The sequence below is a fragment of the Parus major genome, chromosome 12, assembly GCF_001522545.3.
Source record: "Parus major isolate Abel chromosome 12, Parus_major1.1, whole genome shotgun sequence".
Lineage (NCBI taxonomy): Eukaryota > Metazoa > Chordata > Aves > Passeriformes > Paridae > Parus > Parus major.
The window spans coordinates 1976667-2003933 of NC_031781.1; the positions used below are offsets into that span (position 1 = coordinate 1976667).

General features: G+C 42.3%; 1 protein-coding gene across 11 annotated transcripts in view; it reads left to right on the top strand.

Annotated features, from left to right (window-relative positions):
• ATP2B2 (ATPase plasma membrane Ca2+ transporting 2) overlaps positions 1 to 27267 on the top strand; it is a 398601-nt gene that overhangs the window by 230982 nt on the left and 140352 nt on the right. For all 11 annotated transcript variants that reach the window (XM_015640841.3, XM_015640842.3, XM_033517387.1 and 8 more), the window contains one exon: positions 1300 to 1783. In XM_015640841.3, coding sequence (XP_015496327.1) covers positions 1585 to 1783 — 199 coding nt within the window. In that variant the 5' untranslated portion in view covers positions 1300 to 1584. The remainder of the gene's footprint in view (positions 1 to 1299; positions 1784 to 27267) is intronic.

Here is a 27267-nt window from a genome sequence, read left to right on the forward strand (position 1 = left end):
TTTTTTTTCCTTCACAGCAATCAAAGGAATGTTGAGGTTTGAAGCTGTAAAGGAGAGGGCTGGTAGAGGTTCAGTTTTGTTAATTGAAGAAGGTAACTCCAAATTAGTGCTCACACAGGCCTGATCTTTGTCACTGCAGAGCAATGGCAATGTCCTCAGAGAGTGGGAATAGCAAACCCTGCCTGCCAACTGGAGCTGGGTGGGGGATTAAAATTATTGTGCAAATATAAAACCGGGACTTGAAACGCATCGGGCTCCTCTTGATGTGCTTTATCTGGGCATTTATGTATCATTTCCACTGGGGATTGCTGTGCCTAGAAAGTTCAACATGTGCCCTTTGTCTGTGACAGGTTGGTCACTCATTAGGCTGCTGGGGTGCCCTTTGAAAGATCTTTTTTATTATGAAAACGATTCTGAGACCTCTAGATTAGACAGTGTACTCGCACTAACCCGCTTGAGGCAAAAAAGAAACCTTTAATCTCTGTTAAAACTCTGCGTGCCAAATATAATAGCTGGTTTCAGCAGTGTTTAAACCCACTTCATTAGAATATGGGAAGGGGAAACAGGTTTTAAAGGCTGGCTTTAGCAAGTAATCAACTGGCTCCCAGATGGTCGAATGGGACTGGTTGGACACTGCACATGAAACAGAAAATAAATAAAAAAAGAGGAAAAGAAATGAAAAGAGAGAGCCCAGCAGCATCCTGTGTGTGTCTGTGCCTGCTGGTGACTGGGCTCAGGGGAAAGGACTCCTCATGCAGACTCTGCCCACCCAGACATCCATCCCACCGCATTCACGCTCTGCTCGCTTGTGCAGAAGGCAAGGCTGCAAGATGTGATGTATTTAAATATATTCTGCATTTGTGATGCTGGCTCCGTAGTTTCCCCCGAAGTTTCACGGCCCTTGTGTAAAACCCACTTTTGCTTTAACCCGTGATGAAGACTGGTAGTGTTTAACCCGTTTTTAACCCGGGAGCCTTATCGGGGAGCCTTTGTTCTGCTGAGAGGACAGCCCGGGGTGGCTGTATGGAGCAGAGCACGTACCGGGGCTGCGTCCTGCACGCCGGGCTAATCACTCACTAATTAATATTCATGACTCATCTCATTTAGCGGCTGCTCTTGGGACACGAGCGGCGCTGCCATTGGTGCTCCAGCCGCGGGGAGCTTTATCTACGGCAGAGCCGGTGTTATCCTGGGGTGGATGCTGCTACCTGCAGCATCTCCAGGACACCCCACCGTGGTGCTGCTTGACATCCCCACCCGTCCCGCCTTCTAATGACCCCTTTCTGCTTGCTCCCAAAGGTCCAGAGGAAGAAATGACCATGTAGATTCTACAGCTTGGGTGCAACATAATGGGAAATGGTGAATGGAGTGGAGCTGGTCTGCAGCCTTGAGAGCAGCCGTTCTGTGACCTCCAGCCAGTCAGGGACACCCTCCACGCCAGAGGCATCCTCCACCTCGCTCGCCGGACACACGCGGGATTCTTTTTAATTTCTCCGCTTGGAATTCGAGATTCCTCTCCTTCGGTTTTTAAACAGTTTTAAGATTGTATCAGCTACAACGAGTGGAGCAATATAACCAGCCACGATGGGTGACATGACAAATAGCGATTTTTATTCCAAGAACCAAAGAAATGAGGCCAACCATGCAGGAGAGTTTGGGTGCACACTGCAGGAACTGCGCTCCCTCATGGAACTCCGAGGGACAGAAGCAGTAGTAAAAATTAAAGAGACTTATGGGGAAACAGAGGGGCTCTGCAGACATCTGAAGACATCACCAACAGAAGGTAAGTGCCCCTCTCTCCACTTGAATTAGGGGACTTTGTGTAAATGCTCTCCAGACAGCGAAAAGAGAGGTTTTGATTCCAACCTGAACAGAATTCTCATGGTGCTGCCTTTATTCCCAACAATAAAAAACAAGAGTCTTCTAAGAAAGAAGGTAAACGAGCCCAGCTATAGCTAAAGCTGGCATGGGGGTGAAAGGAGTGCTTCTTGTTTGAACAGCTAAATGCACTAATTCTTCCTTAAAATGACACAAATAATCAGCACGTGTCCTAGGCATTGCAAAGAGATTTGAATCTTTGTGCTCCTGGGGATCAGAAGAAGCAAAATAGTTGCTTCAAAATAGCTTCTAGTTATTTGGACATCTTGAGAGTATGAAATGACGTTTTGAGATGCACATTATGTTCCTGTGTAGATCAAGATTTATTTTTATATTTATATATAGGTTACTAATCTTCACTTATTATATTACCATAGGTAATTTTGCTTAAATCGTCAGCCTGTGATTGTATCGATGTTTTTATTAGCTGCACTTCTGTTGTGTGTGAAATTAAGCTCCTTACTTTCTTATGTTTAATAATGCCAGTCATAACTTTCCAGCATCTATTTTCCTAAGTGTTTTTAGAGACTTCTACCTGATCATTTATTAGTCTGGTTTTCAATGCTCAAACCAAATATTTCTCCCCATAAAGCACTGACAATGGTGCAATGTCTCCCTCTCCTCATACAATTTTCTTTCTCTTTAAGTGCAAGTAAAATTCTGTTTCATTCTAAGAATTCTATTTTTGTCACTGTATTTTCATCTCCAAGGAGTATTAACACTTTTGGAAATTACACAGTCTTTCAGTCTATATTTCTGCAGTCTTGTAAAGTAGCCAAGATGTTCATTTTAAGTTCTTTTCTTTTTCAAGAAGATAGAAGTCTTGGCTTTGTTCCATTCTCTTCTTTCTAAAATTAATCATTTAGTTACCTCCAGTGTTTAAATGCCTCAAAGTCTGGAATTATTGGTGTGATCATAAACATGTCAATTGTAGTGTGATACCATAAATTACCCTAGCTGAGGGGTCCCAAAGGAGCAGCCATCAATGTCTCAGCTTCAAGAATTCCACGTTTGCAGAAAGTCAGAGCTGACGTCTGTGTCTGAGCCGAGTTCATGGTGGTGACTTCAGTCAACTTTTGCCAACTCATTCTAGTGGCTACCTGGTCAATGTGAACTTCAAAGGAAATGTTAATTGCATTATGTGTTCCATTTATGACATCAGGGAAACTCAATTCCTCATACTGGAACAGAGCGTATGGATCCAGCAGCGTGGCACGCTGACTCCAGCAGTAATCTATATCTGATACTGCAGATAAGGTAACTTTCCTCCAAGCATTACGTGCACTTCATCACTTGTGCATTAGGGAAAAACCTTTCCAGCTTCAAATGGCAATCAGCATAGCCTTGGAATCGTGAAGGCTCCGCTGGGTTTTAATTTTCAAGTAGATCACATAATAGGAATTCCCAGTCACATGAAGCTTACATCTCATTTTTAATTGCTTTGCTTGGAAAAGTTCTCTGAAATATGTCTTGTCAAACTCCGGAAATTTTTACTGGAGAGAAGGTATTCATAATGAGAAACTTTAAAAGCTTATGGCAAATATAAGCTCATACTTAGTTCTGAGTCCCAAACCATTGTTTTTCTTGATTCCAAGCTCAGTGAAGAGGATATTCTTGAAGACATGACTGTTCTTAAAGGAAAGAAACATAATAATTTCCTACGTGGAAATGGAATTCTAACATCAGGCAGACATGGTTTGCAAATTAATTATTGACATACTTAGTTTTATCTTTTGGTATCTGCAGCAAACTGTGGATTCCTCATTGAATGCCTTTATGAAAAAACACAATTTGGAACAGTGCCTGAAAATCACTTTTCCAACCAGACATCATTTTTGGTGAAGCACAGTTCACTGAACTTCCTCTGTTTTTCATACTTTGGTGTGTTGCACATCTCACATGGTTTTATGGGAAATATGAAATAAAAATTACCGCAGGACACTTCTTTGAAGAAACCAAATGTCTGAGCAGGAATCCTGAGTGACTGCGACACAGTGAAAAGGACCTGTACAACTTAGTTCTTCCCTGCCTTGTAAGCTCTTCCAGAATTTATCTTCATAAAATCCTTGTAATTTTATGGGATAAGGCTGAAACAGTTACCAGAGAAGAGGAAAGAAAGGTTTCCTGGCAGCAGGGATGATAATTTAGTAAAACGTGGCCTAACCAGAATTTTCTGGTTTAGTCAGAAAGTAAGAAGTAGTCATGAGCTCAGAGCTGACTCAGTTCATTTCCCATGTTAGTATTTGATGTCCCACCTATGGATTGGTAGGATCAATCACACTTACAAGTGCTTTTTGGAACTGTTTTAAAGGCCTTGAACTTTTCAAGTTAAGATGTCACATTTGTAACTCAGATGTCATTGACACTGGTGTGAGGTTCATTTCCCACTGAACTCCTGTCTCAGTTCAGCGTGGAGCTGGGGAGGTCTGCTGAATGTTGAGTAGAATAATATTTGCATGCTGAATGATCTAATAACATTATTATGGGTTTTGAGACTTCAGTCTCTCCTTTAAATTTTCTTTGATTGCTCCTTTAGCTATAGATGCAGTGGAGATCCCAGCTCTCAGTTATGCCTGAGGGATTTCCTGCCTTAAAGTGATTATATTCTAATGAAAAGCTCCCATTTAAGTGCTCATAAAAAGAACCTCCCCAAAATCTATGGAAATAATTTATACAAAAAATTACACATATGTGTCGACTAGAATTTGCTTTAAAAATATTTATGTTCAGATTAGTTTCACTTTCCTTATCCCAGAAATACCACATATAGGCAGGCTCTAGCCCTGTCACTTTGCAAAACAATGCTGAAGCCCCCCTTGGGCAGAGCTGTGCTGACAGTTGTATAATTTTCCATGCAATTGGAGTCTCTGAGGCCCACTGGAGCATCAGTGATACCTTATAAAGGACAGCTGGTAAAATGGGATGGGTTAGTTGGATGAATACCAAATGAGACTGGAATCCACTCTCTCCACAATTTTATATAGTACCCACCAATTTACAGCAACTTTTTCATCTACTTTCCCTTATAAAAATGTTTATTTCTTATAGGAGTTTGTCAGTGAATTAACTGTCCTGATTTCTTGCTTAAAATACTCGGTATTTTATTACCAATTCCTTGCTGTAATTTCCAGTGCATGTGAAAAGTGAAGAATTCACTGCTTGTAGAATGATGGAATACCCTGAATGGGAAGGGATCCACAAGGATCATCCAGTCCAACCCCTGGCCCTGCACAGACACCCCAACAATCCCACCCTGTGCATGCCTGGGAGCAGTGTCCAAAGGTTCCTGGAGCTCTGGCACCCTTGGAGCTGTGTCCCACCACAGTATAGTGAAGCTTTTTAAATTTTTATATGAAGGAAGAACCTTTCCATGGTGATATCTGTGCAACCACACCCCAAGCAAATGCTCCAGAAGGTGTTTCATGTTGGTGATGATGTTACAGCACTACAGAAGTTTTCCTGTTGGTGTTTAGTGGATACAGAACTGGTTAAGGTTCTAGAAATGGGCTGGTGGAGTGCACTGGGGGAGAACATTTCAGCTTTGTTTTGTGGGGTTTTTTTTCCTGGCTGTAGGCCTCAGGATACCATGGAAAGGTTTTATGGAAAGACACAATATCAATTAGCAGTTAACTGATAATATTTCTGCTGTAGAAGCTGACTTTTTTAATCATCACAACTGTCCTTAGTTGAGCTACCAGAGAAGTTTTCTCTCTTCAAATGCATGTTTGTCGTGTGGGGGATACAGCCTGAGAATCAATTAGGCCAGCTGTGGAGGTGTGTTTATTTTTCATTTTTGCAATCTAAAAAGCCTTTCACAGTTTTAACGATGAGGTAAAAGATGAAGAAAGATTGAATGCAACAAAATTAACCAGCTGTTTTTAATAGTCGTTAGTTTTGGTTCCTCACACTCGCTTCTATAAAAATGCACCTTTAATAACTTAATAGTCTGTTTGGAAGCTGCTCTTGCTGGTTTACACTGAATTGCAGTCAGGTGCACCACAGTGTTCAATCAACTACAGAGATGTGAAGAATCTGGAAAGGAAATTGGGAAAAAAAAATGATTCAGACAAATAGAAGTTTAAAATAGAAATATAAAGTAACTGATTCTGTGATTGTCAGAGGCTGAGCTTTATTTTAATACACTGTCAAAATAGACCATGAATGTAAAGAAATTGGTGATAGTATAATTTTCATTGTTAAAAGAATACATTTGATCATGTATAAACCATTAAATATTGTCTATAAGTTCAAGATCTTCATACATTATTTTACATTTAAGATTAGGATGGATACCATCTGATTGATTTTATAATTTCTTTAAAAGGAACATTGCCATCTCTCTGAAAGTAGATTTCAAGAGTTTCTTTGTGATGTTGAGCTGAAGTACTTTGGAAACCTTCAAAGCAGCACCTTGAAAGCCCTGTAAGAGCAGAGCCACTCATCCTCTCTCCGGATCACCACTCTGCCTAATTCCTCGTCCTTATTTGTGATGTCAAAACACCTCTTGCAGTTCAGGCCCATTTGCCAAGCCCCCAGGCCAGCAGCCAAGCTCCAAGTACACATCCAGCCCTTATTTGTCCATGTTCTCCCCACACGGAAGGTTTGGTTTGAACAATGAAAGCAGCCCTGGCCATGAAAAAACCCCTCAGCATTGTCAGGGCCGAGGCCTCGCAGGGCCTTTTCCTACCTCGTGTGGGAAAAACCCCACAGACAAACTTTAAACTCATATTTCACCTGGTTGTTTGTGCAGTGCCAAGTGTGGCTGAGCTGGTGAGAATTTGGATAATTTGGCTTTTTCCTGTGGTTCCATCAGTGGGCACTGGCTGCCCCCGAGTGCCTCAACAAGGCTCCCAGGGACCTGTGCTTGGCAAAGGGGCTGGTTCTTTCCATGAGGGGCTGGCTGGGAAGAAAGGGGGTCCTGGATGCTCCTTCATTTGGAAATTGCAGTTACAGAACCCCTGATGTGTATCCCAGCTGGGTTTGTTCTCCCTGGGGAAGAGAAGACCCCAGGGAAAGGCCATTGCAGTCTCCCGGTACGTGCAGGAGGCCTGTAAGAAAATTAGGGAAAAAAGTTTTAGCAGGAGCTGTCGTGACAGGAGAAGGGGTAAGGGATTTAAACTGAAGGAGGGTTGAGACAGATTAGATATAAGGAGGGAATTTCACACAATGAGGGTGCTGAAACACTGGCTGCCCACAGAGGTGGGGGATGTCCCACCCCTGGAAATGTTTAACACCAGGATGGATGGGGCTCTGAGCAACCTGACCTGGCTGAAGATGTTCCTGCTCTCTGCAGGGGTTGGCCTGGACAACGTTTAAAGGTCCTTTCCCACCCAATAATTCCATGATTCTCTGCCTTTATCTCTGGGGGAGCCGGAGGGGTCCCTGACTCGGTGGGAAGAGTGGGCAGCACAGAGCGTGCACAGGGGCTTCCCTTCTGCACCTCCCCACTGGCAGCCAGGGACTCCTCCTGCCCCTTCTCTCCTCAGGGAAGAGCCCTGGATCCCTTTCCTCGCTCCCTGCTCTGTGGGAAGCGCTGTCGCGGGTCACGCGGAGCGCCATTGCCACAGGGCGCCTTTCAGGGCTGGGAACAGCTGGAAAGGATCGTGGTGAGATGGTTGTGTGTGAATAACTTGTGGCAGGTTTGCTTTGGCACACGGGGCTGTCTCAGTCCTGCACAACAGGCCCGGCCCAGCTGTAAGGCTTGGCCTTAGGGAGGTTGAATTTGGCTCCCGTGTCCCGATGCGTCCGTGGGCCAGCTCCCGGCAGATGTGCTGCTCCAGGGGTTCCTGAACTGCACTCCCAGGACCCACTGGGGTTGGCAGGAATGGCTCTGTACATTTGACACTCCTGCTGCAGGCAGCATGTTATAGTTCCATAAAATCACATCCCTGTGTTCCATGATTTGGAAGGGGTGCGTGGAGCTTTCTTGGCAATGGGGCTTCTTTTCCTTATCTAATATTTCCATTGTTTGTATAATGGAACAGCAAACATTCTTCCAAAGGTTACCCAAACATAAGCATCTCAAATGAATGGCTCAGATTTTTCTCTGTGATAAGTCCAATTTCATTGCTCATTTTGTTTCTGGGTTCCTGCATGTCGTGCCACTTGCTGATTTACTTTGGCTTTGTTCAGTTACTGGTGGAGAACCAGGGAGCTATTGCATGATGCATTTTGCTCATAAAGCTTTAAAAAAGAAAAAGAAAAAGAGATACCTGCTCCTTTGAGAATCCTAAATGGCTTGCAGAAAGGTTCTCTCTGGGTTACAGGCGGTGCTTTAAAGTAAGGCCAGGGAAGGCAGAAAGTGAGTGTTTTCTGCTTTTTCTATTAGGCAGCATCAGAGATTTTCTGGGGTCAGTGCTGATTCATTTATGGATTACCCAGGACATCATCTTCCTCTCAATGATTATCTTACCTCAGCAGGTGCAACACTTAGAAAGGAGGCTATTTTCATGCAAGCTGAAATCCCCTTTTCCCTGTAAGACATTAAATACATGCAGATAGGGTGGACTGACCACAGACATACATTCTGCTTTTGTACCTCAGATTTAAATGAACAGAGTAATAAATGGGTGTGAAATTTTTTTTTGTACCTATTCTGCACAGGACTAGTGTTTGTTCATTGTAGTTAACTCAATTACAGCTACAATGTGTTGTAAGTCAAAGGAAAACCTGGCCCAGCAACTCTGTGTTATTCTTTCCCTCTTTGCAAAGAGATCATCACGGGTCAACCTTCTCCATAACGTGTTGTGCCCCAAGTTTCTCCTTGATCTCAATGCAGTGATGCAATACAGTGAGTCAACCCTTTTCTGCTGAATTAATAAGCGATGGAAAGTGTTGCCATTATATGGGGCACTTGATAAACCTGTAAACTCACTCTTAGGAGTAGTGGCTTGAGTTTGCTGGCATAATCAGCTCGTTCATTGTGTGAGAAAAAGATGAGGCCAGGCCTGCAGCGTAATGGGCACAGTGTAATGATGAGGGAAGTGATCTTTGTATTCCATGAAAGCTACGTCAGCTGTCCCAGTGGCAAACTGGGATTACGTTGGTGGTGCAGCCTCGGAAAATGGCATTTAGGCCTTTGCTTGGAGGATCAAACAGGGACCATTCAAAGTGGCTCCTGTGCTGGGGACAGCAAAGCTGGAGGCTGGATCAGTGATGGCAAAGGGAAGGGTGGCTGCAGCCTTTCCTCGGTGTGTCCCTGTGTAACAGGACTGCAGAGGAAAACATCCTTGGGGAATGCCTCCCTTCTGCTGTATTGCAGGGCTCAGAAATCCATAAATATCTATAGACTGCCAGCCTTGAGTGAGAGCTGATTTATCTTCATTTTGTTCTTGTTTTGAGAAGGCTGCAGGAAGAAGGCAAAGTCCATTACACCAAATGAATAATCCAATCGATTGAGCCAGTGTGCCCTTGATGGAATTAAACTTTGCCTTTGCAGAGTATCAGAGACAGAGAAGGGTTTTTGCCTGATTTTGTTGCTGCCCTGTGAAAGTGAAGAGTTGCTATGCAATGGTTTTGTCCTGGTGGGACTGGCCCTGCTGCAAGAGCACAGCTCTTAATTCATTGTCTCAGCTGGCACTTAAAGGGGTGCAAAAACCTGCTCCCTTTCAAGTGTCACCTTAAAATGTAGAGATAAAACAATTACTCGAATCCCTGTTAGGTGTTGCCAGACATTTTGCCAAGTGTCAGTGCTAGCAGTAATGCTGCTTCCAGCTGAACCATGGAAATTGGGAAATTTTGCTGCTAAAGCCTTTGTAATCATCTGTGGATTGGACAGGTGATGGCAGTGCCATTCCTCACAATAATTTAGTTTGAATTTTGTTTTTCTTTTACTCAGTATTGCTTTTCTGTGTTTTCCTGAAAGAGGATTGTGCTATTTTTTTATTTTTATTTTTTTCTTAAGATGAGGCAGTGACTTCACTATGCAAGTCTAAGCTCAGCAGCCCTGCAAGAGGAATTTGCATGATGAACTGGTCATTTCCTTTTGAAGATAACTTATATCAATGGACCTGGGATAAGAACAGTGTTAGGTGCAGCAATGATTTCCTGCCTCCTGTCCCTTTTGCAATTAGTTCAAATCTAGACTGTTCTAGTTTTGCACCCTTCAAATCTAGACTGTTCAAATTTACTGTTTCCATTTGTTTCCCAAGAAGTCAGAGGTTGGTGTTTGACATGCCTGTTATTTATAAAGGTGAGTGGAAAATAAAGCCAAATATGTATTTTTGGCAGTCAGCTCAATGTGCTTCCAAGACAAACATATCTGCATTCCCTCACTGCTGACTTCCTTTCATGTGGTATGCTCATAGTTTCTGACTTGCCTTCGAAGTATCTCTAGAAATTATTTCTCCTCTCTCTCCAGGAGTTTTTTTTTTTCCCATGTCTGTGTAGGTGTTCTGGAAACTGTGCTTGAGATCCTGCAAGGTGTAAGGACAAAGCAGCCGCCCCAACATCCTGAAAAGCTGATGATTACCTCAGACATAAAGAACCTGTTTTCACAGATAATAGATGACATTTCCTGGCACAGCTTTCAGCTGGGTATAGGAACTTCCTTTTTAACTTTTAAAGAAGGAAGAAACCCTTTCTGAATGCTCATTAGAAATCCCATTCCTTGTCCTTGCCTTGGAGCTGGTAAAACAATGCATTTCAATGTCCCATCCTAATTGCCAGTCCAGAACTTGGCAAAGCAGCCACGGAATCTATTAAATACAGAGGATCTCAGTTGTGTAATAGAAATAGCTGGGTGTATGTAGCTGCTATTTCTGTAACAATAGCATTTACTAGCCCTTGTTTCCTCTTTGCTTTCAAATGAAATTCTTCAGGGACTGCAGATACTCTTTTCCTGTGTGGATTGTGAGCTGAGTCAGTTCTGCTAAGACTCACAAACCTGAGCTTCCACAGGCTCTGCTGCTCCTTTGATTATTCCTTTTGCATTTTGTGTCGATCTCTCCTCCCCAGCACTTTGCACAGAGGAACAGTCTATTTCAGTGTGAGGCCAGCTTAGGTAGGTACAGTCCTCTGAGATACAAAAACTCTGAAAAAATGAGAATTGGGAAGGAAAACCGACCAAATTTATGGAGTAATTCAAAAGCTATCACGATTCTTTTCCTCTGATTAACATTGGAGATGATGGAAAAGAGGGAATAGCCCGCTCCTTTACAGGTGTGCTTCAAAAGGTGCCCTTGAAGGAGGTATGGAATAAGAGAGGAGAATTTTCTGGGAGCATCCAGTAAGTACTCCATGAACTGCAGCAGGATTTCACTTTGCCTCTGCAAGTGAGGGCACTGCTCCTTGGATGCTACAAGCTGAATTCTGTTTGTTCAGGACTGTGGCAGCATTAATGGGGAAGAGAAACACATGGGAATGCTGTGGAATTGCGGGGCAGCTGTGCAGTTATAACCTTAGCACTAGTCTGGGCACCTCAGTTAATTCTTTCCTTAAACAATATAGCTAATCCACTTGGATTTTTTGCACTGTTTTCTGGGCAGTCTCCAGTGTTTGCCTCAGTTTGGAAGCTGGGGTGACAGCTGGGGACAGTGTGAGTTTCCTTGGGTTTTCCACACTTCAGTCATGTGTTGGCCCTCTCCCTTTCCCTGGCACAGCAGCTCAGTTTTAAAGGGATGATCATTCTTTTCTGAGCCATTCTGTTTTCTCTTTTCTAGTTTGCTTTTGATGGATTTTTAATTACATCCTGAAGTTGTTTTGCCTTCATTAAAAAATCCTACAGTAATAGGAAAAGCTGCATTACATCACCATTCTGCTTTGCCAGTGGGGTCATGGCTGTTGCATGGCTTTCCATGGATAGCAGAGGTCATCCAGCTTGACATCTGCAGCCAAAATCTCTGCCTGTCCTTCAACTGTAGTGTTACAGGTGCCTTTTAGTCCACAGAAACCCTGGAGAAAATCCCTCCTTGTCTGTGATCATGAATCCAAAGAGTAAAGAGGCTGGCCAGGTCAGAACCTGCGATTTTAACAGCTCAAATTGTTGAGTTTTTGCTGAGAGAAAAAACCTCAAAACTCTTTAAAGCCCCCCAACGTTTCCTGCAGAAATACAGTGTAAACTTGGAAAATTCTGGAAGCGTCCAGGTGTGCTCCCTGCTGGCTTTGTGCAGCTCTCCTGTGGCGGTGCTGAGTGCCTGGGCTGCTCCTTTGTTCCATTGTTTTCTCAAGCCAGTGAGTTTTTGGGTGTGTGGGGCACTGCAGGGACAGTGTGACAGAGCTCACCCTGCCTCCCTGGGGGTGTGGAGCAGGTGCCCACTGGAGTGTTCAGAACAATTTGATTTCCAGACTCCAGACACAATCATCTGAGGGGACCACGGCGGTGAATTGTAGGTGGTTATCAGTGGCACAGGTGCATCAAACAGGAGCCATGATAGTACCAAAATCCTCCCCAAATGGGGGAAAATAACCCTCTCCAGCACTGTCTTTTTAGTGTTGGTGAGGCATTACTTCAATCTTGGCCCAGAGTTGAGTGGCTGACAAAATTCCAGCCTCCACACCAATGCTGATACAAAACCTTTTCACTTATTTATGCATTTTTAGCAAATAAATTTATATTGGTTGTAGGTGACATGATTCTCTTCATTAATTAATATTCTGTCCTCTATTGGTTATTGATATTTTCCTCTTCATGCTAATTTGGTGCCCATTCTTTAGTCCTTTTATCACCTTTTTCTCCAGCTCCCTAGGCCTCAGTCTTCCTGGTATCTTTGGTTACTCCAACAAGAGTCTGTGAAGAAACTTAACTAATGCTGGCTAAAAGTGGACACTACTTGCAGTTAATTAAAACAACTAATTAAAAATCAGAATTCTATAATTTCCAACAACTCAGAGCTACGTGAGGCTGTTATGTGAGAGCCGTAGTTGGCCCTAGGATGATAAATCTGCTTATTTTTGGTGCCTTGTCCCTCTGATGATTCCAAGCTCCTGGTGTTGAAGGACTCTACAAATGGAGTTTTAAAATTTACGGGTTGCTGAGGAAATTCTATGAATGTGTTGCTTGGTTTGTCCCTGAGGAAGTCTCAGTGGTTGTGTTGCACCTCCTGCTGCTTTACTTGCTTGTAAACATGAAACCTCGAGGTAAAACCCAGAACCTGAACCCTCAGAAGTGAGTTTTAAAGGAAGGATCATTCTTTACTGAGCCACTGGTGGTTTCTCCTTCCTGTCTTTTCCACGCAGACCCACGGTGCACACCGAGGGACGTGCACAATTCCTTGTGTTAGCGGAGAAATGGAACAGTTTTAGCTGAGGAAGTGCCGCGGGTCAGTCGTGTTTCCCTCAATGAGCTGGCCCTGCTGGTTTGGTTGTGTTTAATGCCACAGCACAGCTGAGTTCATTTGCTTCAATAGGAAATATCAGATGGCAGAAGTCATTAAGCTCAAATTGTCTTATTCAGTGTTTTGAAGTGACCCCTCAGTAGAGGACAAGCACACCCGGCTTGTTAACGTGTGTGAGCACCGCTGCTCCCAAACACCGCGTGCAAGCTGAGAGTGAGCCGCATCCATGCTTGGGTTGGATGCTAAATAAAAGGCTTTGGAGAAACAGATTTTGTGCCTTCAGCCCTGAAGAGTGGGCATGGTAAGAGAGCTGCAGAGTTTGAAAAGATTTAAAAATAACTTTGTTTTAGCGTTTGCAATAGATGGGGACTCTTAAGGTAAAATCAGTAGGTTTTCTTTTTTTCTTCACCAAACCTAGATGTTATTTTTAATTCCTGATGTTAATCCTATTTAACAAGGCTATCAGTGTGGCATGTTTTGCCATGAGATGCTGGCAGTTCTTTTTGCTGCCCCACTTTTCCCAAAGTATTGATGCTGACACGAATGTCTCTGCAGCTCACAGCTTAAAATTACAGAGAAAAATCGGGTGGGACTTGCTGTGGGGTGGCAATCCACGCCATTCCCTGGATGGGGAAAGCTTTGTGTCTGCTCTTCTGCTCTCTCCTGTCAGTGTCCCCACGCTCAGCAGCTGCTGCAAGGGACACCTCACCTTCTCTGTGGGTGGGAGTTGTCCCTGTGGGGACATCCAGCCCTGCTCTGGAGTCACTTCCAGCTGCTGTTCCGGGTGCAGGGGGCACTGCTGGCATCCTTCCCTGGACAATCCACCGGCTGCTCCTGCAAGCCTGTGGCGTCTCTTCTATCCAGTCGTGTTCGTGTCAGAACAGCAAACCCTGTTTTAAATGAGGGATTTGGAATTAATGCCCCGCATCTGGGACCCAGTTTGCAATCCCCAGGATTTCTTGTTATTTTATCACTATTTCATTGTGATTTAGGGGGACTTTCCTCCTCTCTTACCTTTATTTTGAGCCTCTTATCTTGTGCTGTTGCTTGAAAGCCCTGAATTTTATTTGGGTGGCTTCTTCAGTCTTGCTTAAATCTTCCTTAAACAATTCAGTTGCAGGAGGCTGCCATGGGATCTTTAGGAGAAATTTTTGCCAGCTTCATTTAAATTTGGGGTGGGGGGAAGGAGGGGAATAGGCTTAAGCCTGTTTTAATTTTGAAATATTTTGCAGAAGTTCATTCTGTTATTAAAAACTGATAGCACTTCTCAGCTGCCTGGGACTGCCCAGGAATGTTGTAACTTTGTTGGATTGCAAGGACTGGTGGTGGCTGACAGGAACAACAGAAAAATCTTAAGCTGTGTAATGCCTGGGAGGTATTTCTTCATCTTGCAAGTTATTATTTTCTTGTGTTATTGAACAACTGCAGGTGTTGGTGTGAGTGGTCAGCAATGATAGAAATATTTCCCTGATAAATTTAAGTAATCTAGCTACCCTGTTATGAATATCAGTATTTTCCACATTTAAAATTCAGTATAATGTTCCCTCTTGCAGGCTCTTCCATGTCTGAATTTATGCTTATAGACAACCTGAAAAAACAAATATCAAAATTCTGTTCTGTTGTGATTTCAGACCAAACCATTCTTAGTTCAGTTTTCTTTACTTTCTTCCATTGTCCTTTGATTACAGTTTCTTTGCAGATACACATTTCCTTTATTGCTCATTTGCTTTTTGATCTCTGTTTGTTTGGTGTTTTATTTTTTTGCATTTTTCTGCTTCCTGATGGTCTTAAATATCTCAGATTTTGAAATGGTTGTGAAAATACCCTTGTGAACTCAGGTAGCTCCACTTTCTCTAACAATCCAAAGCCTTTGGAGGTGATCCTGTGCTTTCAAGTATTGATCAGGTCACGCTGAGCATTTGTCCCGTTTGAACTTGGCCCTTTTGGCAGAATTCATCTCTTTTATCTGCTCTGCCCTATTTTTCCTGTTTGAACTTGGCCCTTTTGGCAGGGCTGTCTCTCCCTTATCTGCTGAGGTTGTTCTGCAGGATGGTGGGGATCGGTCGAATACCCCTTGTACAGCTGGGTGATCATGGCTGCATTAATTCTTGGCAGCAGATTCAGCGTTGACTGTTAATGACAAAGAGTTCAGGATGACTTTAAATAAATGTACTTGAGATATTAAATACAGTTGATAATTACAAGCTAGGTGCAATGAACCAGGAACTAGATGGTCTCGTGTAAAGGGATGTACCGGTTTCCAGTTGAAACTATTTTAATGCCAGCAGTGATCTTCAAACTGGGTTTGTGGTTTTAAAAAGAAGAAAAAAAACCCAAAAAATCTTACCCCAAACCCAAATTACACAATGATTTTCATACTGTTTAAAATTAGATCAGATTTTATTTCTGAATCTTTGAAAAAAATTTAGGTTGCTCTTTGCTGGAAAGGCTGTCAAGAGAAGTATTTATATAAGAAATTAATTTTGAAAACTTCTGCCTGTTTTCACTGGGTGAGATAATTAAATGTAAAAGTTAGAGGCTGAAACTCAGTATTTTAAATGACAGGGAAGATTGGCTACTTGTGTTCGTGTTTCCAGACACGTTCCAGACTGGGCTTTATTTCATTCTGTCCCCTGACTTAACCCCTATTTTATTCACATCAAAGATAAAATTTCTATTTCTTCCTTAAGCAAGATAATTTAAATTTTTTATTTTGGGGCATATCACAAGAGTTTTAAATACTATCTAGAAAAGATATTATTAATTTAGCATTTAGAGTTTATGACAAAGCCTTTTTAAGTGATAAACTTTTATAATATTAAAATTAATGGATTTTGGTGCTTTGACTCTTTGGTCAACTGCAATAATTTATCCAGTCTAAGAAATCAGGATGGAATTATTAAAAAAAAATTAGCTGTTAAAATACTTTCATATCATGATAATTGATTCTCACAGGAAAAGATTGAAAGTGATAAGATATAATATTAGCAGATACTCTTCTGTTTAAATGATCTTTATTTAAAGTCAACTGCTCCTTACTTAAGACTTCTTGAAAAACACTCAAGGTAATTTTGGTTTGAGAACTGGGAGGAACTCTGGAATGGCAATTTATGGAACCTTAATTAATTAAGTAAGTTGAGTGTGTAAAGCCAGGGAAGCCTTTTCTGCTGGTGAACAGGGACATTCTCCCAGGACTTCTTTACAAATCCAAGTTTACAGCAATGCTCCTGCTTTTCCCACCTCACAAAAGACTGACTGTACCTAACCCTCAAAAAATAGATAGAGTGAAAGGAAAAAGAGAATAATTTAAAAGTAGCCAAGAAGTGTTTCCAGGCTGTAGTATCCTGGAAGTGTTATAAAGGCTGGGGAAGCCAGGAAGGAAGTGCTGGGAAGTGAAATTGAAATGTGTGATTAATCCAAGGATTCAGGCACGTTTCTAATCAGCAGGAGCTGTGTGAGCATTTGTAGCAGTGTTGGCAGGAGCCAGGACCAGATAATAGTGTGAGGCTCAGGACAGAGTTTCCTCCCTGGAGAACCGAGCACTGGTTTATTCAGTAACCAGTAACTCGTTAACGGGAGCTGGCGAGCGCCGCTAATTAACGAGTAAGGCCATGTCTCTTCGGAGGTGAGCCTTGACCTCACGCTCAAAACTGAGCCAGGGTGTGAGAGTAAGGTGAGCAGGCAGGCAGAATTAATCCTTGCATTTATCCTCGTTGGCAAAGGCCACGGGGCTGTGCTGCAGCTCGGGCTGCGCCGCGAGGATTTAGCGTGAAATGGAACGGCAAAATTCACCTCGTGCCACTCTTGGTTCCTGTTTGGCAACGATTTGTGAGGCCAAAGCAGCCCAGTTTGTGCTGAAAGAGCCCCCTATTTGCATGCTCCTCCCTGCTGTAGGTGGAATTCATCGAGGGAAAATTCTTGGGGCTTGGGTTGGTTTTTGTGTTTATTTTGGGTCTGTTGTGGTTTTTTTTTTTCTTGATGTAACATTTAAGGCAAAATTGCATTCCTGGGTACAGCCAGTTAAACATCCAGGTCTGCCTGTGGGCTTGTAGCCATGGCCAGTGTTAGGACAGCAGGTCCTGAGGAGTGTTCACACTTCAACCCAGAAGTCACCACTGCTCTAAACTGGCAGCAGTATTGCCCAGTTTTTATTCAAATAAACTCTTTTGTACAGCAGGGCTGGGCCCAAGGTGCCAGTGGCTCCCTAGGAATGAGAGAGTTTCCTTTTCCAGGACAATTAATTGTTAAATAAAAGAACCCAGGAGTCCTGGTCCTTTTATGAGCAACTCTGTTTATATTGCTTGAAGTTATGAAAGAATTCATTAACTTGAATCTACTTTTCAGCTGGAAATCTGTTGCAATTTCCAGCTAGAGTCTGCTGCTCATACTCGTCCTTTTGGGAGGTGTGCTTGGAGTTTCCCCCTAATCCTTTTGAAATATGGAAGTTTCAGTCTACAGAAATACTCAGAGATTTGACCTTTCCCTAAACCTGAAGCAACAACTGATAAATAACACCTTGCCAGTGCCTGAAGAGCTGACAACTTCATTTCACTTACTCTAACAAAACAATTCTAAACAGATATTTATTTGCCTAAATAAAGCCTAAATGGGAGTGGTAAAGCAGCAAGCTTACAGGAAAACTTGTAGATGTGGGTTAATTGTACCAAAAATGATGTCTGGCAGGGGTAAAAGCCCTTCCTCAGTGTCACGTTGGCTTAATTTTGCATGTTCTACTCACTGCAATTTAATGTACTGCCAAACACTCTCTAAAATTCTGTCTTGCTTCCAGTCTGACTTCTGATGTCCCAAAATAGATGCATATTTTTTTCTTCAATACAGGTGTTTATGTTTAGATGGAGTGAAAATTTAATCTTTCTCTCAGAATATCTTCTGTAAACACAGTACTGTTAATGTTGTGTGTATGATGCTTTATATAGTATCTAACTCTGAAAAGGAACATTTTAAAGTGGATTTGATTGCAGTCATCTCATTCCACCCATTTTCTGGCAACCCCCCCTCCCAGAATCTGCAATGGCAATAATACTTTTGAAAAAGGAAATTATTGAAGTACTTAAGAACTTCTGGGAACCAAAACTGAAAAGAAATTTTATTAAAATAGATGTAAAAAAAATGAAGTGATCAATCAATGAACCATATTACTATATCCAACCAACTAAAAACCTGGAAGATATTTTTATTTTTTTTCAAAGCTTACAGAAGAAGGAAAGCAGAACATAGTTCATAAGACTGAGTGGATTCCCAAACTATTTTCTTCAATGGAAGAAACATGAACCACAGCTTTTCTAAGGAACATGGGCTATTTAGAAGACTGTGTTAACAAAATTAATTAACAAATTCTCATTTGGGGAATACCATGTTTGAAGGAATACAAAAATTCAGGAGTGTGGAGAAAGAGGTGAATTTCATTTTAAATCTTGCCGTGTTCAGTTCTAATAATGAATTTAGTTTTGAACAGTGCAGGGATTGTCTCTGCCAAAACAGAGACAACAATGTGCATTTCAAATGCTGGAAATACTGCCCTGATTTTATAAAGTAGCACTTCCTCCTAATTTAAGTGCTTGTACTTCATAAGCTCGAGCTGCTCTGCACAGAAGGGAACATGTTTTACTGTGGCTGTTGTGTTTTTCACTCTGACACACAGCAGCTTCCTTGAGCAAGGTTCTGAATGAACTTTTCTGCAATGGAAATATTGGAGATGCTCCTGCAATTAAAAAAATGAAAAAAAAAAAAGAGAAAAGCTGAAGGGAATTAGAACAAGAGTTAGAGATTTTATAAAAGATCAGAAAACAAATCCTGGACCATCTGTAAACTGTAAGAGAGTTAAACTGACATCTGGGATTTAAAATATGTAAACCTGAATCAACCACCAGGTGAAAATGTGGATTTCCATGGTAAGAAAGAGTTCTGAATGTGGGCTGTGAATCAGAGCACATCTGAGTGGCCTTTAGGCTTCTGAGCCATGGGTTTCTCCAGCTGAATTTCAAAGCCCTGCCTCGTGTAGTGCATGGCAATAACTCAGAAATCTCCTGTTTCAAGGAGGATTGGGCACAGGTAGTGTTTGAATCGCTGTGAGGGGGAGCTGCCCTGCATTACTCAATAAGCACATTCTGTCTGTCTGGGACTATTTGGTTTCCATGTGCACTTTATTGAGCTGTACATGGAAGCCAGACTCATTTCCAAGATCCATGTGAGCGATCTGCTTTCAGCTGCAGAGCAACACGGATCTTGGGATGATCCCAGTTCCCAAACCGGTGTGAGCCCAGCTTGGGCAGCTCTGGCCTGCCTGGGAGGAACAACCTTGGGTCAGTGTGTGGCTATTTCTGCTTGTCACAGGCAGAAAAGAGACCTTCCTGCCATTTGGAGATGAGATTTTCCTCACATGGGATCAACAGGGATGGGGCAGTTGTGGTGCTGAGGTCTGGAAAAATCCACTGCAAGTCCAGTGGGAATTCCTTTGGGAATAGGTTTTTAGAGTCACACCAGCTGTGTAGAGCTGGTCTGATGCTTTGTATCTGAAAATACTTCAAAGGAAAAATGGTCAAGTTACACATCTTCATGACCAGATGATCTGTATGGCATCACTTTCCAAGATGTTGTCATTTTTACTTTGTGGTTTTGTAGGGAGTAGGAAGAGTGCTGGAAAACATTGAAGTTTTCCAGCTTTCATAGATGCTGGTTGTCACAACTGGACAAACTCAGCAGTGTGGTGATTGGGAATTACACCCAAGAGGCTTTTCTGGAAGAAGAATCTTGTATTTTGGCTGTTTTGTTCAGATCATAATTGAAATGATGTTTTTCATCTGTTGTTTCAAAACTCCAAGCAGCTTTGCTTCCCTCTTTATTCCAAGTAACTGATTAGTTGCTGGAATTGTAAATCATATTTTTATGGAGATGTACTGAGTTTCAGGTCTGTCATGTTTAAATGTCCTGCTTTTCCCTTCACCAGCTGCCTCTGCTCAGCCAAAACTGCCCCTGGTGTGGTGCCCTCAGCTTCTGTCAGTTGTCTTGCACTCACAGAGACCATGTTGTGGTTTTCCCTGTAAATGTTCTGTGAGCTGGAACCTGGGATGGTGAATTATAGATAAGAGCACCTGAGAGGGCTGAGGTGTCTGTTCCCAGAATTTTCTGATGAAAAATTTACCTGAAGAAAATTGTGCCTTTAATAATTTCGGAGGCCGGGTTGGGCGTGAGGTGTCCTTGGGATGCAGGACATCAGTGTTATTGTTGGATGGCAGGGTATGGCCAGGACAACTTCCCCTGAATCCACCTGAGGAAGCTGAAGGAGTCTCCTGGAAGGCAAAAAAAATCTGTTTTTTGTGAAGCCTTTTCAGACTATCCACTGATTGCAGCTTGGTACTTCTTGGAACTGGGATGACATTGTGTCCTGAGTGTGGTACCACAGGGATTGCTCTGGAATTGGGGATCTCACGTGGGAACAGCAAAGCATTTTTAGTGCATCTCAAGGTTGTCCACATCTGCTTTGTTTGAGCATATTGCTGTTTTTCAGCCAGGTTATATTCCTCCATTAATGTTTGATCTGGGGACATCAGCATTTGCAGTAATTTATGTGAAAAAGTTTATGCTCATGTCTTAAACTCAGATCATGGGTGGTTTTGGAGGGAAAGTAGAAAAGCCACATTTTCCCTTGAGGCCATTTGTCTGTTAGGGTATGAGACATAAATGTTGCCTTCTTGCACACAAACATTTCTATTGCTTAGTAAAAAAGAGAACCCTAGGTTTACATTTCCTACAAAAATATGGACCTTCAAGAAACCCCCTTGGCAGTATTGGAAATGAGTGGGGAATAGAGCCCCTGTGTATTATTATTATTAATTATAGTTATTAATAACCATGCTATCTACAGCAAAAGTGGATTTTTTTCCATCACATATTCAGCATCATCATAGTTACCAACAAATTAAGGCAGGGTCAGATGGTAGCTCCTGTTCTGGCACTTGATTTTGCTTTAAAGTTTTAATTCTGCACACAAGATGCAGTTCTGATGAGCCCTGTAATAATATTCTGCTTTTATTCTGTGATGTATTCCCCAAATCCTCATTGCTTATAGGCAAGAGGCAAAGCAAATGCCAAGAACGTGGTACAAAAGTGAGCAAAGTTAAAGATTCTCTTTCAGTACATGGTTATTTATCTTTTGTAGGCTTCATAATAAAAAAGATTATTTGTTCAATTAATTTCCAAGAACAACTTACTATTATTCCAGTAATTCTTAGCTTCACACTGTGTGCAAAATTCTTGCTGAGAGCTTTTTATGTGGAAAAACAATTGCTCTTTGTGTATTAGAATCCATGTTGTATTTGACATAACAATGTTATCTTTATTAAATTTCCTTGTTATACCTTTTGATTTATAGCCCTCCATAAATCCTCATGTTAAAGCAGCCTCTGATCTGGTACTTTTAGTGCCCTCATGCTGATACTAAAATATGGGCTAAAATAATAGAGAATTCCAGTTGTAATCCTGAATCATGGGAACCTGAATTTCTGAGACATCAGTACTGAGCAGGCAGCACAACATTTCCTGAGGGGATTCTTTTTGTGGAATTTTAATATTCTAGGGCATCCTAATTTTTATTCCTTTCAGAGTTTTTGCTCAGGTGTTAAAGGACACTTTTCAGGACAAATAGTGAGTGTCTGGGGCCCGGCTCCATTGGGGTCAGGTCCTGCTCTTCCCAGCACAGGGTATTTGGGGCACTGCGAGGGATCTGTGCCTGGGACTCCTTCCCAGGCTGGGAGAATCCTCAAGGAGGTGAAATATCTGCACATTCACCTTGGAGTGCCTTGCCCAGCCGTGCTATAAATACCTGAACTAGGCCAGGGAAGGCAGCTCAGGTGTCCTGTGCTGGAGCACTCCTGGGTAAATCTTGATGTGCTCCAAGGCGTTTGACAGGGGAAGGGAAGGCTCCAACTGAGTGTCTGTGTGAAGGAAACGGGGAATGATCTATTTCTACTGAAGCCTTCATCCAAACCAGCTTTATATCCAGGCCTAAGTGTAAAGGAGAGTTTAGCTTTGAATGCTGAATGAACAAAACAAAAGCAGATTTCCCAAAAGGAGGCAGAACACAGCAGTGGGAGAGGCTCCAGCAGGTGTTGGATGTTGCCTGAGGAGGCATTTCCTCATAGAGCTTTCATGAATACTCCTGAGGGAAAATGTGGTAGAACTGGGCCTCAGAGAACTGTTTGTTGAGGACAATTAAATGTTGCAAAATGGTGAAGGAGATGAATTTTTTTCCCTACACAGTTCATAGTTATACAGGGAAAGAACAGTTGTACCCAAGGCTGGACACTATTTAAAACTGGACTCCTCCAGTGTTCACAGAATTCCAGGTGTGTTCTGCAACAGCTGAATGGTGAAGAGAAGAGAAGAATTTTATTTCAATGTCCCTAAACCTTTCCAACAGAGGAGGAAATGTTAGAAATTCCTTAAAGCAGAGCTGAGGTTTTTCTAAATCTACTGAGAGGCCGAGGGAGTGGAGAGTGATGTTTGTGTTTGTCTCCTCTCAGCAGCGGCTGTTCCTGTACAGTGACACCAGTGCTTGGGTAAATACTTGCTGCAATATGGGATTGAATACATGCAAAGCTCTCCTGGACACTTCTCTGCAGGGCTCTGTTGAGGAGGATTCCTCAGCTCCTCCCTCTCCCTCCTTCCGTCTCTCTCCATTAGGATTTTTGGGTAGGAGACCCAACCTATTCCTGCAGGTCTTTCCACAGAAACATCCATATATTTGAGTTCAAATAGCCCAACACCACCTCTGTGGTGAGTTACAAAACCAAAGCACAGGCCCAGGGAGTGATAAATAAGATTTGACTCACAAAATCAAAGCTGTTGGTGCATCGCTTGTCCCGGGTGCGTTTTGCCTTCCCCCCTGAAGTCATCAAGGAGCTGCCTCGAGAAACAACCTGAATGTCATCTTAACTCTTTACCAATTTCATTCTAACCTGGAAACAAGAGGACAACAAAGGAAAAATGCGTGCCTCGGGACAAAACTTGCCTGTTGTCATGAGTTAACAGTTAACTGGTGAAAGAACATTGGAATACTTAGAAATCAAGCTATATTTAGAGTTTTTTCAGTGCAGTGGCAAGGTCAGTGCCTCGTTCCCTGTTGTGAGTGCAGGATGCAGAAGGACAAGGGTGTTCCAAACACAATTCACAGCTGAACACATCCAGGAGGCTCCAGAGCAGAGGTGCCTGATTGCCAGCAAGGGAAGGTTGGTCTTGGAAATCCAGCTTCTTTTAGGAATAGGAAGGAGGTTCTGTGTGCAGGAGTCTGGAGCTGTCTCCAAGGTCTCTAGGGGAGCACTTGGTGGTGGTCATAACCAATCTAACTCCAGAGATCCTGCTTGAAAAAATGAAAGAAACCCCCCAAAAAAACAACCATGAAAGCCAAGCCCAGAAAAGTGCTGCTAGGAAATGGTTGAAGAAGGATTCTTGGGCCTGGAAGTGTTGGGGCTCATCAGAGGTGTGCTTTGCTCCGAGTTTCTAGTATGTTTTACCTTAGAATTTGATTCTTCCAGGGCACAAAGAAAGACAGTGTGTTAGGGGTTAATCAGAGTAGCTGGAAATTGCTGGGAAAACAGCCATTTTGTAGGTGTGTGTTTGTCTGTTATGGATGGACTGGTCTGAAAAGCAGCAGGACATTGTGTATCCATATGGAAATTGCTCTGAAGAGTTTAAGGTGGTGTCTACAACTTAACCTCAAGCCTGGTGCTTTTATTCTGCTTTTTAGAATAGCAGCTTCACAACTTGGAGTGCAATTAAAAAATTCATGCTAGAGTGAAGTGTGGTCATTCACACTTGCATTTGGATATTCTTTAGCATTTATTGTATTTGTGTGGGTGAATAATCAATGTGGAACAGAATGCTCTGGCTCTTAACTGATTCACAAGCTTCTGTCAGGGAATAAAGTGCTGATTGCACCACAGAGCAGGTATGGAGCAGATTTTTTTTGGAAAACCTGTAGGTATGAGGGGATTGCTGTTCAAATGAATCCTCTGAATATTTCACAGTTTCAAAGATTTTTCTGGAACATCTATGTGAACATCTACGAATTTCTTAGCAATAAAAATTAACTCTTTTACTGTGTTGGTTGACACTTTATTTCCTTAACCTTTGAAAGTACTGAAACTGCTTTTTGATTCACTTGCTCCTTTGGCCATCTCAAATTAATGCTAAGGATTTTTAAATTAATTTATCTTAATATCATTCCTAAGAGTTAGGCTGCTAAAAGTCATGTAGTGAATAAAAGAATTTCTTAAATAAAATTGCATCTTTGGAACAGATTGGTGAATACAGACATAAAATTCTGAGTTGACCCACTATTTCCTAAAATATAATGCTGCTACTAAGAATATGCATACACATCTCAGACATTATTTGTGCATTTGTGATAAATAACTTTCTAGTTGGTTAGATGAGAGAACTTTTAAGGTAACAAGTTAAAAAAGGAAATAACCTAATTATTAGTTCTCATCCCAGCAGTTGCTTTAACAAAATAATTGTACATAGTCTTGGGGAGCTGTGCCTGGGGAATGGCACTGCTTTGTCAACAGAGAGAACCTAGAGGGGAAAAGAGAGATCCATTTTCTCCAGACTGGTCTTTTAATGGAAGGAAAGAATAGGCAGCTGCTGTGGGCAGGGATGGAGTGAGGATGTCTTTTCCAGGGACCCATACACGGAGATACTGCTGGGATATTGAAGAGCATCTGATTATATAATCATCAAGCTGAATGAAAAAGAATGTTGCATAATTTTTAGCCTGCTTTGACTTCTGCTTTGGTGAAATATGTTGAAGTTCTGGCACCAGTGCTGAGGCAGGAGCCCAAGTACCTGTCTGGCTTTGGAAATGGCAATGTGGTCTGATAGGTATTTGTAGTGCTGAGTTTATAAAAGTGGGCTTCATCTCATAGTACATGACAGGACAAAATTTACACTGAAAATCATTTCTCCTGAGATTTTATAAGTTTGATACTCTGGAGGCCACACAGTTTTGGTGAAAATGGATTAAAAAACTCCTTTTTAAAGAGTTGCCATAAGTAAAACATGGCTGAGAGCACCATTTCGTGCCCTGCTGAAGGGCAGGGGGACACTGGGTTTTGTCAAACACTCTCACATGTCTTTGTGCTGAAGGCAGCGTGGCATTCGTGGGACAGAACCATGACAGGTTTTCAAAACCATGAGGCTGTCCTTGGGAATGTTTCCCAGACCTCTGGAATCTCTCAGGTACAACCCATCCCTCTGCAGTGCCTTGGACACACTGGGTGTGGTTCACCTTTGACAGGTAAGGTAAGAAAGACCCTTGGAAAAGTTTTGAGCATTTTTGTCATTTAGAACACCTCCAGGAAATCAGTGTGTGCTCAGTGTAGCTCAGCTGGAGTTGGATCATCCAGAGGGAGAGTTAAGCGGGCTGTTAAGTAAAAAGAAGGTTGTGTGTTAACTGGCTCAGTTCTGGAAAAGAATTAATTACTGCCTGAGCAATGGTTTGTCTGTGGAGGTTTGGATGAGCCTCCTGTGCTCTGTGGTACGAGCAGGGACACAAAATCAAGTCTCTATTCATCCTCCTTTGTTCTGTGCTGACGCTGCTCAGTGCACAGGGAGTTTGGCTTTTATGCTGTGACTCCAACAAATGAAGACTCCAAAGCCTCCCTGTCAGGTTGCTGGAAGTCTGTGCACATGTAAAGCTGGGAATGGGAGTAGTTAAGAAAAAAAAAGTCTGCATTTATTGCCTGAGATCTGAAACAATGAAAATGAAGCTGCACATTCCAGTTTTTTCAAAGGTGGTGGAAGGGATTCAGAATTTGACAGATCCCAGTAGTCTTTGATGAGCATTCTGTTCTTAATCCACTGGGATTATTCTCCTTCCATCTTCTAAACAGCTGTACACAAAATGTGATGCCCCAAAAACATCATTAAGAAAATTTAAATTTGTAATCACTTGGTAAATAGTTTGTTCTTTGGTAATATGCAGTTTGTCAGAAATTTGACATTGCATTGAAAGCTCCTGATTTAATTCTGTCAGCCTGACTTAATTTTCTGTCCTATATTTGCAATTAGTGGTAAAGGTTACACCTTAGGAGATGCTCTGGATTCCTGAAATCACATTAGTGACGAGTTATTTAATCAGCAGCACTATTTAAAGGTGCTTCAAAATAACATTGTGCCACTATGGCTGTGTGAGACTTTGTATGACGTGCTGAAGACACTTGCAATGAAATGGGGATCAAGAAAAGCTGTAAGTCTAAAACAGGCAGTGGGATGCTAAAAATGTAGGGTGGTGGAAATTAAAGAAAATCACTTGGTGGTTGCTGCCTTTTCTTGAGGCAGAAACAGAGGACTTTTGGTCAGCAAAAGGAAAATTGAGGAGTTTCTGGCTGGTGGCTCGGATCTCCATCTTCTTTCCTGGCAGTCTGTAGCCATGGGACAATAGAAATATCTTTATTTTTCACTAGCACTGTTCTCTGCCTGCAGAGCAGAGGAAGATAGGGAATTCTGATAGTGTTTATAAAGCTGCCTGGTGGTTGTGAGGAATCCTAATGGCTTCTCTGCAAGGTCAAACAAGGAGGCAGCCTTCTCATCCACCTTCCAGAAACAATCCAAACCCTGGCACACACGCTTTGAAGAGCGGTTGATAACTTATTATGTATTCAACTTCCATGTGGTGTTTCCCATATTTGTTGTTTGTCTGTCTCCTGACCTTATTTGTGGGATAAAGGTGGCAGAGAACATGGAAATTATCGTAAATACTGTGTGTGCTTGAATGGGGAGAGCAAATGAATGGCACTAGATAGCAATGTTTATTGTGTCAAGTCTTTGGGATGTCATTTATGTGTAACTACTCCTAATTAGTGCCATTCAAACCAACTCAAACGACTCCAGAGCAGATGCCAGTTGTTGCAAGGGATGAGCCTGGATAGTTGTCATTTTGTACAGTCAACTGGCACTTGGAGCTCTGACAGATCAGAGATGGGGAAAGGTTTCAGTCCCGGTGCTCACAACAACTTTTAATTGGGAACATTTCCCTTAATAAACTCTAATTTGGATGCTGCTGCTTCTTGGGTGAGAGTTGGGCCTCATTTCTCCT